Source organism: Lepidochelys kempii, chromosome 5 (assembly GCF_965140265.1).
Source record: "Lepidochelys kempii isolate rLepKem1 chromosome 5, rLepKem1.hap2, whole genome shotgun sequence".
Taxonomy (NCBI): domain Eukaryota; kingdom Metazoa; phylum Chordata; order Testudines; family Cheloniidae; genus Lepidochelys; species Lepidochelys kempii.
The window spans coordinates 130,393,593-130,411,486 of NC_133260.1; the positions used below are offsets into that span (position 1 = coordinate 130,393,593).

The 17,894-nt window shown below is 43.8% G+C and overlaps 1 protein-coding gene across 8 annotated transcripts in view; it reads left to right on the top strand.

Moving 5' to 3' along the window:
• The window catches only part of DNAH6 (dynein axonemal heavy chain 6), a 192,229-nt gene that overhangs the window by 5,890 nt on the left and 168,445 nt on the right, over positions 1-17,894 (top strand). For 7 of the 8 annotated variants that reach the window (XM_073345870.1, XM_073345872.1, XM_073345871.1 and 4 more), the window contains 6 exons: positions 1,822-2,089; positions 2,336-2,470; positions 2,559-2,682; positions 4,679-4,823; positions 9,197-9,365; positions 16,224-16,340. In XM_073345870.1, the coding sequence (XP_073201971.1) occupies positions 1,822-2,089; positions 2,336-2,470; positions 2,559-2,682; positions 4,679-4,823; positions 9,197-9,365; positions 16,224-16,340 (958 nt within the window). Of the gene's footprint in view, positions 1-1,821; positions 2,090-2,335; positions 2,471-2,558; positions 2,683-4,678; positions 4,824-9,196; positions 9,366-16,223; positions 16,341-17,894 lie in introns of those variants that run through there. The other variant, XM_073345876.1, reaches the window with a different exon arrangement.

The following is a 17,894-nucleotide window of genomic DNA, read 5'->3' on the forward strand; positions in this document are numbered from 1 at the left end:
ACTTTTTAAGAAAGTTGCTTTATATTTTTAAAATAACTATAATTGGATATAAAGAGAAAGTAAAACTATATTCTTTATAGGTTATCAATATAGCATGAAGTGTGTTATCAGATAAAGAGATGAGCACCTGTTTCAGGAGTGTTGTCAAGCACAAGGCCAAGAAGTGCATATCTAATGACCATCTGGCTGCAGAGTATGATTGATGTATTGGTCCAGATCCTCAGCTGCTGTAAATTGGTATATACCTGCTGAGGATCTGGTCCTTTATCTGGTACCAGTAATATGGTAGATACAAGGAAACCATTAAGGATGAGAACAGCCATCTTGCCACAAATAGTGTCTTCTGTTAATCACAGAGAGGGTACTTCCTCCAGTAAAGCTAATAAAGACACCATGAGTTGGAAGAAATTTCAGGAGGTGCCAGATCATCTGACCAAAGGCAGAAAGATTGAGACAAACAAGCAAAAACAGAGACAGAAGGAGATAGATAAAACAATAGAGGAGAAAGTCGGGTCAAACCACTGTTCTAATGGTAATATTTAATTTCTGGATTCTTTGGCTCCTTGTGCTAACATTACTATGGAGGCAGGCTGCTGAACCTCAGGTGTGAAGGGAGAGCTTTGTATTACTCTGCAGAAATCCTTCTGGCTGATTTTAAAGAATGGTACCGAAAACCTTGGAAAAGGAGTCATGTGCAGTTCTTCTCAGTAGGATGGTGGCTGTGATGCTGAATCTGAACTGAAACATTGATGGATTGTCCTTTAATACTCTGGTCTGAAACTAAAAGATGCTGCACCCTCCCTAACCTCTCACCAGAAGTTGGGAATTAAAAAAAACAAAGAACTCACTAACCTGTGTGCTGCCTAGAGAATTGATGCTAATTTAAGCAAACGTTCTAATTCCAGTTTCAGATCACTGAATCCACAGAATTCTGAGCATGTAAGAATGTACTGAACACAATCTCCATGTGACAAAATCATCTTGGGGCCATATCAAAACATGTCCAGACCAATTGGCAACATTTGTGTAACTCTTTTGATGCCATACTCACTGCTGGCCTAGGTCTTGGGCCATCCATCCCATAAATAAATGCATTGTGGGTGTGCGTTGAACATATGGTGTTACTGTGGCGTTCAGTGTTGTTGAGGCCTTTCTGTGAGGAAATGAGCGTCTTTTGAGTAATGAGTGAATGATGTTGCACTGTTAGTGGCTAAACGGTCATTGGGCTTTGGAAGAGACTAGAGTTAAAGCCGGAGACTACAGAGCTTGCTATCCAGCCAAGCCTCTAGGGCATAATTCATCTCCCACTACACAAGTGGGATTGTGAAGGATGAAATCAACCTCCCTTGTCAGTCTGAATGCGGGGTACAAGGCTGAAAACTAGATGATCTGTGGCTACTTTTCCAGGACTCAGTCGTGCAAGGTGTTGAGCATGCTTTTAGTGTTTTAGCACTTTAGTATATGTTTATGTTAAGCATGTGCATAGCCCCATTAAAGTAAAAGGGACTATTCATTTGATCAAAGTTAAGCACGCATGCTGATTAGTGATGTCATAAGTGCTGCCTTAGCTGCTGCTCTCTCTTTGCCTCTTGGAGAGTTACCCCAGTTTTAAAGTGATGTTACTATGGAGAATGAGGCCTAAAAGTGGGAGCTGAAAAGACAACTGAGAACAGATTTTTGGCTCCTGCTGCAGCTTGTGGCACAATGCAGTCACAAAGCCATCTTGATGGGCCTACCCCCTTAGTTTTTTTTAATAGATTTTACTGGAAATCAGTGAATTCACTTGTATCCTATTAAAATCAACTTTACATTTATTTTTAGAATTGTAAGCTATGACTGCATCAACAAAAATGACTACTACACCATTAGCCAGAAAGCCGTTATCCACACATGTGACGGAGAAGTTGAATTCATGCAGCTAGATCGCTGGGAGCAGGAATATCTGTATCACAAAACATTTACTAAGATTCCCATATTTGCTATCTTTTGCAAACTGAAGTCATTTACAGAGTGGAGGAAAAATGTCCGTGCCAAGAAAATCAATGCGTGCCGTAAAGCTTTGCAGGAGAACTTGTTCATCGTTAATGCTGTACGTATTTGCTAATGATGATATTTCTGAAGGAAGTAGAAAGCTAATGTCATTGCTAAAATATGGATGCATCCTCTCAAATGGAGTTCTGGCCTAATGTATTTTCAACTAGTAGGAATTCTGTACTGTTACCAAACATAAAATCAGATACTAATGTCATGATTTCCAAAAAGTCATAAATCTAAGCCTTTGTTTGGATTTTAATTTGTAAATATCTCTTGATAAACTATTCTTATTATTTGGCAGTCCTTGCGGCCTGCAGTGCTTAATGTTCAAGAAATGTGTTACCAAATCAGTGACATGGGGCTTTGTCGTCTTGAGAAAGGTTACACGTACACGCTGGAGGAATTTAGAAGCACTCAGTTCAAACAACTGGATGAGGTGAACTGTTTTCATTGGTTCCAAGTTCCTTACATATTCTTTTAGAGATTAGGTTTACATGGTTCTTTATGTGTACTATCATTTTCAGGTGGCAAGCCGTCTAGCAGAGTTCAGGGAGCTAGCGAAAAAAGTTGTTAGAAGTGCTTGTCGAACTGCCCTGCTTGAATCTGGATTCATTCCTGATGATTATTTTTATGGATCAGGCAGTGCAGGTATGAAAAGAAACTAAACATTTAGTAAATGACTGCAGGACATGTGGATCTTTACTGTGCATTTTGTCATGTATACCAGGCCACTGAACTGTTTCTTGAAAGAGTCTAGTATTTTCCCCTTAATCTGATAGGCAGGGTGTTACAATTTTGTACATGTATTGTATTGTGGAAAAGGTGCATCTTCCATGTCAATTTATAGTCCATTTGATAATAAATAATGTCTAACAATTCCCATAAGAGGCCACCTCAAAAATTATAATGTTAGCATCCAGCTTTGACTGTTTGGGTTAGGCCTCCATAAAGAATTGAACTTGTGTTCTGCTCAAAATGAGGAGAAACACTGGCTCGTTCTGATCTCCAATGACAGGAAGTTCTATAGCTGAACTTTAACCCCATGAGCCGGAGTCGGCTGACTTTGGCCAGCCACAGCTGTGCCACGGGTCTTTTGTTCCAGTGTAGACATACCCTGAGTGCGCTGTACCACTAAAATATGTGCTTAATTGTAGCATATGAGTAGTCCCATTGAAGTCAATGGGGCTATGGACATGCTTAAATACTTTACTGGATTGGGGCCTAAATCAAGAAGAGAACCTTAAAAATCAGTCATATACATATTTTCAAATGTGGCCTCCATTAGATTAATGAAGAGTATATGTAAACTGGTAAATGTGCACTCAGGTTTAAAACTTAGGAGTACTAGTAGGCTCATAAGTTTTAAACCCAAATGTGGGTAATTTTTTAAAAAGCAAAAACTATTTTAAAAGGACTACTTGGTTAAATGCTATGCATATTGAGCCAAAACCTCAGCTGATGCAAATCAGTGTCACTCCACTGGCTTCCACAGCATTATACTGGTTTACATGAGTTAAGGATCTTGCCCATACTGTAAAATATTTTTTGTAAAAATTTTTTGTTTACTTGTCTATAATTTATATATTTTAAATTATTTAATTAGAAAAGAATAAGAAGTCTGAAGTACTTGTTGAAATGCTCTCTGTTTGCTGCTGCTGACATTGCTACTTCAGTATGTTTAAGGGATGTTCTTTGGCTTGTCACTGTAAGGTTTTAAATTTAGTGGTGGGGTATGGCAGTTGATTGGATCTCCTTGCTATCTTCTGCTCCTCATTACTTCTGGAGCTGCTTGGGCCCAGTTGTCATAGAGCTACCTGGAAATCTGCAGTGTACATTTAAATATGTATGTTCGCTTTACCTTGTTCATGTTACCTAAACTAACAGGGAACTGGGGGGAAATACAGGTTTCCAGAAGCCAGTGTAGATGTCTTTGGCTTCTAAAGGGTCGCTTGAGATCCATGTGAATATTTGAGGATCTACAGCAGGGGTTCTCAACCTCTTTCTTTCTGAGCTCCCCCCTGCAACATGCTATAAAAACTCCATGGCCCACCTGTACCACAATAACTGATTTTCTGCATATAAAAGCCAGGGACAGGGCCCTTGTTAAGGGGTAGCAAGCAGGGCAATTGCCCAGCGCCCCACACCACAGGGGGCACCGCAAAGCTAAGTTGCTCAGGCTTCTTCTTCTGTCCGAGGTGGAAGGGCTCAGGGCTCTGGGCTTCAGCCCCATGCGGTGTGGCTTCAGCTTTCTGCCCTGGGCCCCAGCGAGTGTAATGCTGGTCCTGCTTGGCTGCCCCCCTGAAACCTGCTCGCAGCCCCCCAGATGGTCCTGGACCCGTGGGTGAGAACCACTGATCTACAGGTTTTGGGAAATGAGCTCTCTGCTTTCTCTGCAGGGGTTGAGAAGAAGGGGGAATTTCCTCTGAATCCTTCCATCGGGGAATTTCTGCGCAGTTTCCCTGGTGGAGTTTCTTGGGTACTGTGCTGTATTTTTTCTTTAGCCCCCATGAAAATGCCCTTTGCTTTTGACACAACTCAGACTGAATTGCTAAGTGATAGTTTTATGTAACTGTAGAATTTTCAGTTACACACGCTGTAGTACTTGCAATATTTTCATTAACATGTTTGCATATCTTCCATACAGAACAGGTCACTATGGCAACTGGATTAGCTGCTTCAAGTCTCTTTCTTGCTCCTCATTATGAAAGAGAACTTTATGGAGAAACAGCTGACAAAATGACCTACACAGAGCAGGCCAACAAAAGATCTCATTGTAGAAGGTTAACATGGTTAGTGTCTGGTGTTTGTAGCAAAAGTTGTTCTTATGCTTTCTCCTCACATAATCTCACAGTAGTTAAAATTATACAATGCAGTGTTCCTTACAAACAATGTACTAGTATATGTTGAACTGATCATAAGCAAATAATAACTGCATACCAGATCAGTTCATCTAATCTTAGGAAGGGCCAAGTATCAAATGCTTCAGTGCATGTTGTTGGTGCTTAATAAATAACATATCAAATAATATAATCATAAGAGCCAGGTTAAAAAAAAGACAAAAAACCTCACAAGGCATCCAGCCAATATTGCAGTGTGGTAAAAAGGGTTGGGGGTGGAAATCTACCCTGATCCCTACAGGCAATCAGCTTAGGTTTCGAAGCATAAAATCTTTTAATATTATTTTAGCTGGTGGCTACATAGTTGTAAAGATTGCTTTGCTTTAGTGCATTACGTTGTATTATGTTGTTCTATGAAACATCATAGAGTCATAGAATCATAGAATATCAGGGTTGGAAGGGACCTCAGGAGGTCATCCCCTCAGGACCAATCCCCAATTAAATCATCCCAGCCAGGGCTTTGTCAAGCCTGACCTTAAAAACTTCTAAGGAAGGAGATTCCACCACCTCCCTAGGTAACGCATTCCAGTGTTTCACATCCTGATAGTGTATTTTACATTACATGTACAAATGTTCTCCACAACTACATTAGCTGGAATTTCCATTTTATCTAGCTGGATGAGATAATTGTATATACTTACTGTAGTATGTCTGCACATAATTATGGTATATGTGCTGCGGGTTTAATCAAGTAATATGTTTCAAAGTGGACATGCAGGATTGGTCAGCATGGTCCCCTGCAGAGAACCATGAGTGGATTTTGTGCTGCAGACCTCATAGCCCTGGAATGGGGTTATGGCAGCTTCAAACCATCATTGTGCCTTCCTCATCCTGGGCTCTTCTAGGGACTGTAATTGAGATATCTCTGAGGTCCTGTCTAATTTACAGCACCTCTCCATGCAGTCCTATGGGCTGCAGCACTGTCTGGAATCTCTACAGTGCTGCTGCTCTGCCTTGACTTGCCCTTCCTGCCCTCAGACATGTCCCTTTGGTGGGACTTGCAACAGGGTCCTAGGGAGATAACTTTATGGCCATCCTCCAGCATGGCTAAGCCAGATGTGCTCCTGGCAAGATATGGGCTTTTAGGGCCCCCTTTACACAATGTAAAAGAACCAGAGCAGAAGTGAAGGTCTCGCCTCATAACTCTCTTTCATGAGTTCAGAGATCTTAAACAAGCAGATTCAAGAGATGGTGAGGAAACTGGCTAGCATCTAAATCTAGCTGCCTAGCACTGGAGTCTCTCCAGTGATCCCCCCCTTCTGGGGACTTCTCTCTAGCTCAGAGTCATAATCTTCCTGGTCTGCTTGTGGGGCAGTGCAGTCATACACTACCCCACATGCAAGGTTTGATACCATACCACAATTTAGGCCTTAGTTTGTAAGTTTTTTGAGGTAGGGGACCATGGGTGAAATCCTTACTGTATTGAAGTCAACAGAAGTTTTGCCATTCACATCAATGGTCCAGTATTGCATCACTTGTCTTTTTATCTGTCTATAAAGTATCTCGCAAATGCTATAAAGTATCTTGCAAATCACTACAAATGATAGTAATAAATGTAATCATTTTAATTTAAACATATTTGTGTCAAAAGATTTTAGCTGGCAAGTTGATGAGTCATAATTGGCAGTAAATAGTGGAAAAACAATGATTTCTGTTATGCCTGTAAAGTCCTCTGTAGTAAAACAGCACTGACATGGGGATCTCTGCAGAACTGGAAAAATATCCGGACGTGTCTATCAGAACATTCAGATTCTCAGGGCCACAGGGCATCAATGTGTGCTCTCTTCTGTCTTGCTTAAAATTAAGTGACTGAAACTTTGAAAAAAATGGTGGAAGGAACAGTTGGGCAAATCTTTACTGCTCTCAAGTTTCTGGGTGCATGAAGTCTGTATTTTCACAGGGATTTGGTGCAGATTTATTGTCTCTAAGCCGTGAGAATTATTTAGGGTGCCTGGAATATTTGAGCAACTTTGATGCTTTCAGTGTAGAGCACCTAGCAAAATTTGGCTCTTGTATAGCGCTTTATGACAAATTCATAAAAATTTACACTAACTCATTAGGAAGTATAACTGGTCATTTTCAGAGTTAAAAGCTATTACCACAGTACAATGTGGCAGATCTTAATGGTCTTCTTCCCCTTGCCAGTGAAGATTAAGTTACCAAGAAAGTTGATTTCAGTGATGATATCAACATGTTTTCTTGGGAGGTGGTATGGAAAACACACCAAGGAAGAGGTCCATATAGTCAGTTTAAGCCAGTAGAAAGATGTGTAGAGAGTTTCCATCTGCTCAGAAAAAGCAACATGAGGTAGGATGTTTGGAAGGGCTTGGGTGTGGCTGTGTTTTAAAAAGAATAAGTTATGGAGGCTAAAATAGAGATATATAATATAAGCTTGTTTTAGCCTTAACTGTGCAGAGGCAATTGCCTGGCTATATAGTAAGGACCTGTCTACATGATGCGTTACTGTAAGCCAGTTGGGGTGTAAATTCTAGTGTGCACCAGCATGTTGCGCACTAACTGGCTTGTGTGGACTCTGCTGATGCACACTAGAAGGTCCCTAGTGTGCACTAACATAATACCGTTTGAAATGGGACTATGTAACAATGCTACATCAAGTTGCTACATTTGAGAGCCATATTAAACCAAAGGAGCTATGTCACAGGTTGCCCTCAGGGGACTACAGGATCGTCATGAAGAGAGAGAGCATGCACTTCCAAAGCAGAGATTTGTAAGACAGACAAGTGATTGAATACCTTTCAGTGGCATCATATAATTAATCCTTCTAGATTTCTTCTGACACCCTTCGGGTACTAGGTTCTGCACACTAATAGAGTTGGGGGTTTTTTAGATTATCTTTAATTTACATTTTTGTCCCACCCTCAGTTTTGCTCATTTTGGCCACTTTCCATTCTATTAAAATTGATGATTATGTGTTGTAAGAGAGAGAAATATTAGTGCTATCTTCTCATTTCTTTTCTATAGATAACATGTCCAGCAATCCATTTAAAATTTCTGCCTAGGAGAGAATTATCACTATTTCAGAAAAAAATTATATGATTAACAATCTCATTTTATTGGAGAAAGTTGAGCAACTGCAATTTATGTTTTCATGCATTCATGTTGATACATGTTTATATAAATGAGGCCAGTTTTTGTGCTAACTTTGCAACCTCACTAACTCAATTGGTTTCAAAGTTTCAGCTATTAAAAAAAAAAAAAGGAGCAAACCAAACTTTGATCTTTTAAAATATAAATAAATTGAATAAACAAACTTTTTGTTTGGCACAGTGATCCACCCTGTGCAATTAGGAAGTTTAAAAAAGAAGCAATGAAATGAAATAATTAAGAACTAAAATAATCTAACACACTGAACATCAATATACTTACTGTATGGTAATTAATCATTAGTACTGTAATTTCACTTTTACAATCAAATTATAGAGTTGCTTGACAAAACTAACAATTTTTGTAAATGCCACTTTTAGCATTTATGTCAGTGCTACTCTGTGACTCATTTAATAAGGGGTGATCCTTGAGAAAAAGTTAAGATGTCTTAAGAAGTTAATAAAAAGCCCAGTTATACTGCCTGACTTTGAGAGATTCCTATTTCTTATTATGGCAGAACATCCCTACAGTTGAGGCTCTGCTGCTGAATTCACATAATAAAATTTGTTTCTTGAAGGAACATTCCATTTTTCTAGATGAAACCAAGTTATCACTTATGTAAATACTGCTGGACCAAATTTGCCAGTACATTCCATCAGCTTTGCACTAGTGTGGCGATACAAAACCTAAACCCAGAGCAGCACAAAGCAGCTCCAATGTACTGGTGAATCTGGCTCACCCATCTTTGTCATAAGCTGTTTCGAGTTTAATATGAAATGTGAAGTAATTCAGAGTTTGTTCTATTATTTGTTCTGTAAGTCTATCACAAAACCATCTCTCAAAGTTCTTTTCTTTTGTATATGTATGCATTCTGTGCATATTAGAGTAAAGGTATTTTTCTGCTTTCTGTTGGGGAATTGTTGGCCCAAATCCTGAAATCCTTACTCATTTTTTACTCTGTCTTTACACAGGCAAAAGTTCCAGTAAGGTTAATAGGAATTTTGCCTGAGTAAGGAATGAGTGAGGACTTCAGGAACCAGTCCTTTGAAAGCATAATACACAGTATACCTTTCCATAAAAATCAAACGCTCTCATCACAGAGACTTGTGGTATTCACATAAAGTGACAAAGTATTGTGCTTCCTTCTTCTGTCTCTCAAGCTTTATCCGTCTTGCTGACTACCTAATAGTGAACACTATGCATGTCCTGGCAGTAAAATCAGTCACTACTCTTTTGAGCTACCTTTCTGATAAGTTGAAAAGGACACCTGCTGCAGATGTCATACAGAAGTGGAATACAGAGGAAAAGATTGAAGTCTCTGAAAAAAAGGTAATTTTGTTTCAATGAAAACTAAGGCCAAGTTTTTAAAAAATGAGTGCATAAAATCCCTATAGTCCATAATGAGGCATATAAATAAGTGCTGTGATTTCAAAAGTTCTGAGTACTCAGCAGGACCAATTATTGCAATCTTAGCCTACATGTCTCATATTTTTCTGTTTATAGGTTGGTTTCAAAACAAAGATTAGAGGGAAATTTTTGTTAGGAAAGTTTAAATTCTTGCATTAATCTCATTAATAGGTGAATCTATGCTGATTATCATTTTCTTAGAAGGAGCTTCAACTTGCATTGTCTTGCACTGTTTGTAATGTAGTGCACTGTTACGTGTAATCTATGGCTGCTATAGTATTTACAGCACAGTAAAGAAACAAAAATTACACATTTGTAATCCTACTTTCCCTCCCATTTGCAAGCAATATGTGCCAAATGGGCCTTTGCAAATAAACTTATATTTAAATTCCTAGAACTGGAAAAAATCCTGTATATCTGAATTGAGATCTCAGACTTTATATGGGATTTCTCTTCTTCCAGACTTTTTCTTTTGTGCCCCTTTTGCCCTTTAATATATTCACAAATTCTCAGCCTTTGATCTGGTGCCAAGGAGCAAATGCATGCATTTACATGCATATATGGAAGCAAATTTCTGATCTGTAGCAAGGGGTACAAAAATTGCTGCTATTTGACAAGGAACTCTTCTAAGGGTATGTCTACACTACGAAATTAGGTCGAATTTATAGAAGTCGGTTTTTTAGAAATCGCTTTTATATATTCGAGTGTGTGTGTCCCCACAGAAAATGCTCTAAGTGCATTAAGTGCATTAACTCAGCGGAGTGCTTCCACAGTACCAAGGCTAGAGTCAACTTCCGGAGCGTTGCACTGTGGGTAGCTATCCCACAGTTCCCGCAGTCTCCGCTGCCCATTGGAATTCTGGGTTGATATCCCAATGCCTGATGGGGCTAAAACATTGTCGTGCGTGGTTCTGGGTACATATCGTCAGGCCCCCGTTCCCTCCCTCCCCCCGTGAAAGCAAGGGCAGACAATCATTTTGCGCCTTTTTTCCTGAGTTACCTGTGCAGACGCCATACCACGGCAAGCATGGAGCCCGCTCAGGTAACCGTCACCCTATGTCTCCTGGGTGCTGGCAGACGTGGTACGGCATTGCTACACAGGAGCAGCAACCCCTTGCCTTGTGGCAGCAGACGGTACAGTACGACTGGTAGCCGTCATCGTCATGTCTGAGGTGCTCCTGGTCGCCTCTGTGAGGTCGATCAGGAGCGCCTGGGCAGACATGGGCGCAGGGACTAAATTTGGAGTGACTTGAGCAGGTCATTCTCTTTAGTCCTGCAGTCAGTCCTATTGAACCGTCTTATGGTGAGCGGGCAGGCGATACGGACTGCTAGCAGTCGTACTGTACCATCTTCTGCCGAGCAGCCATGAGATGTGGATGGCATGCAGTCCTTCTGCACCGTCTGCTGCCAGCCAAAGATGTAAAAGATAGATGGAGTGGATCAAAACAAGAAATAGACCAGATTTGCTTCCCCCCCTCCCCTGTCTAAGGGACTCATTCTTCTAGATCACACTGCAGTCACTTACAGAGAAGGTGCAGCGAGGTAAATCTAGCCATGTATCAATCAGAGGCCAGGCTAACCTTCTTGTTCCAATAACGACAATAACTTAGGTGCACCATTTCTTATTGGAACCCTCCGTGAAGTCCTGCCTGAAATACTCCTTGATGTAAAGCCACCCCCTTTGTTGATTTTAGCTCCCTGAAGCCAACCCTGTAAGCGCCCCTCCCAGCGTCAGAGCAATGGCAAACAATCGGGCATCTGAGAGTGCTGTCCAGAGCACTCACAATGGAGCACTCTGATGGGGCTAAAACATTGTCGCGGGTGGTTCTGGGTACGTGTCGTCAGGCCCCCGTTCCCTCCCTCCCTCCGTGAAAGCAAGGGCAGACAATCATTTCGCGCCTTTTTTCATGAGTTACCTGTGCAGACACCATACCACGGCAAGCATGGAGCCAGCTCAGGTAACCGTCACCCTATGTCTCCTGGGTGCTGGCAGACGCGGTACGGCTTTGCTGCACAGTAGCAGCAACCCATTGCCTTCTGGCAGCAGACGGTGCAATACGATTGGTAGTCGTCCTCGTCGTGTCCGAGGTGCTCCTGGCCACGTCGGCTGGGAGCGCCTGGGCAGACATGGGCGCAGGGACTAAATTTGGAGTGACTTGACCAGGTCATTCTCTTTAGTCCTGCAGTCCTATTGAACCGTCTTATGGTGAGCGGGCAGGCGATACGGACTGCTAGCAGTTGTACTGTACCATCTTCTGCCAGGCAGGCAAGAGATGAGGATTGCTAGCAGTCGTATTGTACCATCTTATGCCAGGCAGGCAAGAGATGAAGATGGCTAGCAGTCGTACTGTACCATCTTCTGCCAAGCAGCCATGAGATGTGGATGGCATGCAGTCCTTCTGCACCGTCTGCTGCCAGCCAAAGATGTAAAAGATAGATGGAGTGGGTCAGAACAAGAAATAGACCAGATTTGTTTTGTACTCATTTTCCTCCTCCCCTGTCTAGATCACACTGCAGTCACTCACAGAGAAGGTGCAGCGAGGTAAATCTAGCCATGTATCAATCAGAGGCCAGGCTAACCTCCTTGTTCCAATAACAACGATAACTTAGGTGCACCATTTCTTATTGGAACCCTCCGTGCAGTCCTGCCTGAAATACTCCTTGATGTACAGGCACACCCTTTGTTGATTTTAGCTCCCTGAAGCCAACCCTGTAAGCCGTGTCGTCAGTCGCCCCTCCCTCCGTCAGAGCAACGGCAGACAATCGTTCCGCGCCTTTTTTCTGTGCGGACGCCATACCAAGGCAAGCATGGAGGCCGCTGAGCTCATTTTGGCAATTAGGAGCACATCAACCACCACACGCATTATCCAGCAGTATATGCAGCACCAGAACATGGCAACGCGATACCGGGCGAGGAGGCGACGTCAGCGCGGTCCCGTGAGTGATCAGGACATGGACACAGATTTCTCTGAAAGCATGGGCCCTGACAATGCATGCATCATGGTGCTAATGGGGCAGGTTCATGCTGTGGAACGCCGATTCTGGGCTCGGGAAACAAGCACAGACTGGTGGGACCGCATAGTGTTGCAGGTCTGGGACGATTCCCAGTGGCTGCGAAACTTTCGCATGCGTAAGGGCACTTTCATGGAACTTTGTGACTTGCTTTCCCCTGCCCTGAAGTGCATGAATACCAGGATGAGAGCAGCCCTCACAGTTGAGAAGCGAGTGGCGATAGCCCTGTGGAAGCTTGCAACGCCAGACAGCTACCGGTCAGTTGGGAATCAATTTGGAGTGGGCAAATCTACTGTGGGGGCTGCTGTGATGCAAGTAGCTCATGCAATCAAAGATCTGCTGATATCAAAGGTAGTGACCCTGGGAAATGTGCAGGTCATAGTGGATGGCTTTGCTGCAATGGGATTCCCTAACTGTGGTGGGGCTATAGACGGAACCCATATCCCTATCTTGGCACCGGAGCACCAAGCCGCCGAGTACATAAACCACAAGGGGTACTTTTCGATAGTGCTGCAAGCTCTGGTGGATCACAAGGGACGTTTCACCAACATCAACGTGGGATGGCCGGGAAAGGTGCATGATGCTCGCATCTTCAGGAACTCTGGTCTGTTTCAAAAGCTGCAGGAAGGGACTTTATTCCCAGACCAGAAAATAACTGTTGGGGATGTTGAAATGCCTATATGTATCCTTGGGGACCCAGCCTACCCCTTAATGCCATGGCTCATGAAGCCGTACACAGGCAGCCTGGACAGTAGTCAGGAGCTGTTCAACTACAGGCTGAGCAAGTGCAGAATGGTGGTAGAATGTGCATTTGGACGTTTAAAGGCGCGCTGGCGCAGTTTACTGACTTGGTTAAACCTCAGCGAAACCAATATTCCCACTGTTATTACTGCTTGCTGTGTGCTCCACAATATCTGTGAGAGTAAGGGGGAGACGTTTATGGCGGGGTGGGAGGCTGAGGCAAATCGCCTAGCTGCTGGTTACGCGCAGCCAGACACCAGGGCGGTTAGAAGAGCACAGGAGGGTGCGGTACGCATCAGAGAAGCTTTGAAAACCAGTTTCATGACTGGCCAGGCTACGGTGTGAAAGTTCTGTTTGTTTCTCCTTGATGAAACCCCCCGCCCCTTGGTTCACTCTACTTCCCTGTAAGCTAACCACCCTCCCCTCCTCCCTTTAATCACCGCTTGCAGAGGCAATAAAGTCATTGCTGCTTCACAGTCATGCATTCGTTATTCATTCATCACACAAATAGGGAGATGACTACCAAGGTATCCCAGGAGGGGTGGTGGAGGAGGGAAGGAAAATGCCACACAGCACTTTAAGCACAGCACTTTAAAAGTTTACAACTTTAAAATTTATTGAATGACAGCCTTCTTTTTTTGGGGCAATCCTCTGTGGTGGAGTGGCTGGTTGGCCGGAGGCCCCCCCACCGCGTTCTTGGGCGTCTGGGTGTGGAGGCTATGGAACTTGGGGAGGAGGGCGGTTGGTTACAGAGGGGCAGCAGTGGCAGTCTGTGCTCCAGCTGCCTTTGCTGCAGCTCAACCATACACTGGAGCATTCTGGTTTGGTCCTGCAGCAGCCTCAGCATTGAATCCTGCCTCCTCTCATCACGCTGCCGCCACATTTGAGCTTCAGCCCTCTCTTCAGCCCGCCACTTACTCTCTTCAGCCTTCCACCTCTCCTCCCGGTCATTTTGTGCTTTCCTGCACTCTGACATTATTTGCCTCCACGCATTCGTCTGTGCTCTGTCAGTGTGGGAGGACAGCATGAGCTCGGAGAACATTTCATCGCGAGTGCGTTTTTTTTTCTTTCTAAGCTTCACTAGCCTCTGGGAAGGAGAAGATCCTGTGATCATTGAAACACATGCAGCTGGTGGAGAAAAAAAAAAGGGACAGCGGTATTTAAAAAGACACATTTTATAAAACAGTCGCTACACTCTTTCAGGGTAAACCTTGCTGTTAACATTACATACATAGCACATGTGCTTTCGTTACAAGGTCACATTTTGCCTCCTCCCACCGCGTGACTACCCCCTCAACCTTCCCCCCTCCCTGTGGCTAACAGCGGGGAACATTTCTGTTCAGCCACAGGCAAACAGCCCAGCAGGAACGGGCACCTCTGAGTGTCCCTGAAGAAAAGCACTCTATTTCAACCAGGTGACCATGAATTATATCTCACTCTCCTGAGGATAACACAGAGAGATAAAGAACGGATTTTGGTTGAATGCCAGCAAACATACACTGCAATGCTTTGTTCTACAGTGATTCGCGAGTACGTGTTACTGGCCTGGAGTGGTAAAGTGTCCTACCATGAAGGACGAAATAAGGCTGCCCTCCCCAGAAACCTTTTGCAAAGGCTTTAGGACTACATCTAGGAGAACCGCAAATGCCAGGGCAAAGTAATCCTTTCACATGTTTGCTTTTAAACCATGTATAGCATTTTAAAAGGTACACTCACCAGAGGTCCCTTCTCCGCCTGCTGGGTCCAGGAGGCAGCCTTGGGTGGGTTCGGGGGGTACTGGCTCCAGGTCTAGGGTGAGAAACAGTTCCTGGCTGTCGGGAAAACCGGTTTCTCTGCTTGCTTGCTGTGAGCTATCTACAACCTCCTCCTCATCATCATCTTCTTCGTCCCCAAAACCTGCTTCCGTATTGCCTCCATCTCCATTGAAGGAGTCAAACAACACGGCTGGGGTAGTGGTGGCTGAACCCCCTAAAATGGCATGCAGCTCATCATAGAAGCGGCATGTTTGGGGCTCTGACCCAGAGCGGCTGTTCGCCTCTCTGGTTTTCTGGTAGGCTTGCCTCAGCTCCTTCAGTTTCACCGCGGCACTGCTTCGGGTCCCTGTTATGGCCTCTGTCCTTCATGCCCTGGGAGATTTTCACAAAGGTTTTGGCATTTCGAAAACTGGAACGGAGTTCTGATAGCACGGATTCCTCTCCCCAAACAGCGATCAGATCCCGTACTTCCCGTTCGGTCCATGCTGGAGCTCTTTTGCGATTCTGGGACTCCATCATGGTCACCTCTGCTGATGAGCTCTGCATGGTCACCTGCAGCTTGCCACGCTGGCCAAAGAGGAAATGAGATTCAAAAGTTTGCGGTTCTTTTCCTGTCTACCTGGCCAGTGCATCTGAGTTGAGAGTGCTGTCCAGAGCGGTCAGAATGGAGCACTCTGGGATAGCTCCCGGAGGCCAATACCATCGAATTGTGTCCACAGTACCCCAAATTCGAGCCAGGAACGTCGATTTAAGTGCTAATCCACTTGTCAGGGGTGGAGTAAGGAAATCGATTTTAAGAGCCCTTTAAGTCGAAATAAAGGGCTTCACTGTGTGGATGGGTGCAGGTTTAAATCGATTTAACGTTGCTAAATTCGACCTAAAGTCCTAGTGTAGACCAGGGCTAAGGGCTTGATTCTGATCTTACTTACCACAGTTTTACACTGTTGTAATTCTATTGACTTTGACAGAGTTAATCTTTATTATACCCAATTTAATTGAGATCAGAAGAATCTGTCTTTGCAAGTTTGTTCACAAAGAGTTTAGGGCCTAGTTTGGCTCCCGTTGAAGTACCAGAAATTTTGCCATTGATTTCAGTGAATCCAGGATTGACCCCTGACATTTATTTGTTTTATCAAACTTTTTCATTCTTCTTTTGTCTGCTTAAAAGAAATGTGCAGCATCATAGAGAAAAAGTGATGTTTATTTTTCACCCAAGATTTTTAAAAATTTCCTGATCTTTTGAAATTTGTATTGTTTTGGTTTCATTGTTTCAGGCTGTGTCAGGGACTGCAGGGCAGGATGAAGAGGAATCATTTCTGCCCATGTTTCTTACAGAGTTAATTTTGGAGATCCATGCATTGTTGTTTGCACCATCTTTGGATGACTTCCAGGTCTGTTGTAAGAAAGATTTATCTTTTAGTTGCATGTTTTAATCAGTTTCACTGAACAGAAATGTCAGGATTGTGGGCCAGATTCACTGGTATGCCCTGCTTGTTTTTATGGAGTCCAGAGACACACAGCAGCTGCAAATCTTGTTTCACTGCCTGGTCACTAGAGTGGTGCAAAATAGCCATAGCATCCTAGTGATCCCTGTATGTTCGGTAGTGATCAATGGCTCCATGTCTAGTTGGTAGCCGGTATTAAGTGGAGTGCCCCAAGGGTCAGTCCTCGGACCGGTTTTGTTCAATATCTTCCTTAATGATCTGGAGGATGGTGTGGATTGCACCGTCAGCAATGACACAGACACTATGCAGATGACACTAAACTGGGAGGAGAGGTAGATACGCTGGAGTGTAGGGATAGGATACAGAGGGCCCTAGACAAATTTAGAGGATTGGGCCAAAAGAAATCTGATGAGGTTCAACAAGGACAAGTGCAGAGTCCTGCACTTAGGACGGAAGAATCCCATGCACCGCTACAGACTAGGGACCGAATGGCTCGGCAGCAGTTCTGCAGAAAAGGACCTAGGGATTACAGTGGACAAGAAGCTGGATATGAGTCAACAGTGTGCCGTTGTTGCCAAGAAGGCCAATGGCAATTTGGGCTGTATAAGTAGGGGCATTGCCAGCAGATGGAGGGACGTGATCGTTCCCCTCTATTCGACATTGGTGAGGCCTCATCTGGAGTATTGTGTCCAGCTTTGGGCCCCACACCACAAGAAGGATGTGGAAAAATTGGAAAGAGTCCAGCGGAGGGCAACAAAAAATGATTAGGGGACTGGAACACATGACTTATGAGGAGAGGCTGAGGGAACTGGGATTGTTTAGTCTGCAGACGAGAAGAATGAGGGGGGATTTGATAGCTGCTTTCAACTACCTGAAAGGGGTTCCAAAGAGGATGGATCTATCATAGAATCATAGAATATCAGGGTTGGAAGGGACCCCAGAAGGTCATCTAGTCCAACCCCCTGCTCGAAGCAGGACCAATTCCCAGTTAAATCATCCCAGCCAGGGCTTTGTCAAGCCTGACCTTAAAAACCTCTAAGGAAGGAGATTCTACCACCTCCCTAGGTAACGCATTCCAGTGTTTCACCACCCTCTTAGTGAAAAAGTTTTTCCTAATATCCAATCTAAACCTCCCCCACTGCAACTTGAGACCATTACTCCTCATTCTGTCATCTGCTACCATTGAGAACAGTCTAGAGCCATCCTCTTTGGAACCCCCTTTCAGGTAGTTGAAAGCAGCTATCAAATCCCCCCTCATTCTTCTCTTCTGCAGGCTAAACAATCCTAGCTCCCTCAGCCTCTCCTCATAAGTCATGTGTTCCAGACCCCTAATCATTTTTGTTGCCCTTCGCTGGACTCTCTCCAATTTATCCACATCCTTCTTGTAGTGTGGGGCCCAAAACTGGACACAGTACTCCAGATGAGGCCTCACCAATGTCGAATAGAGGGGAACGATCGCGTCCCTCGATCTGCTCGCTATGCCCCTACTTATACATCCCA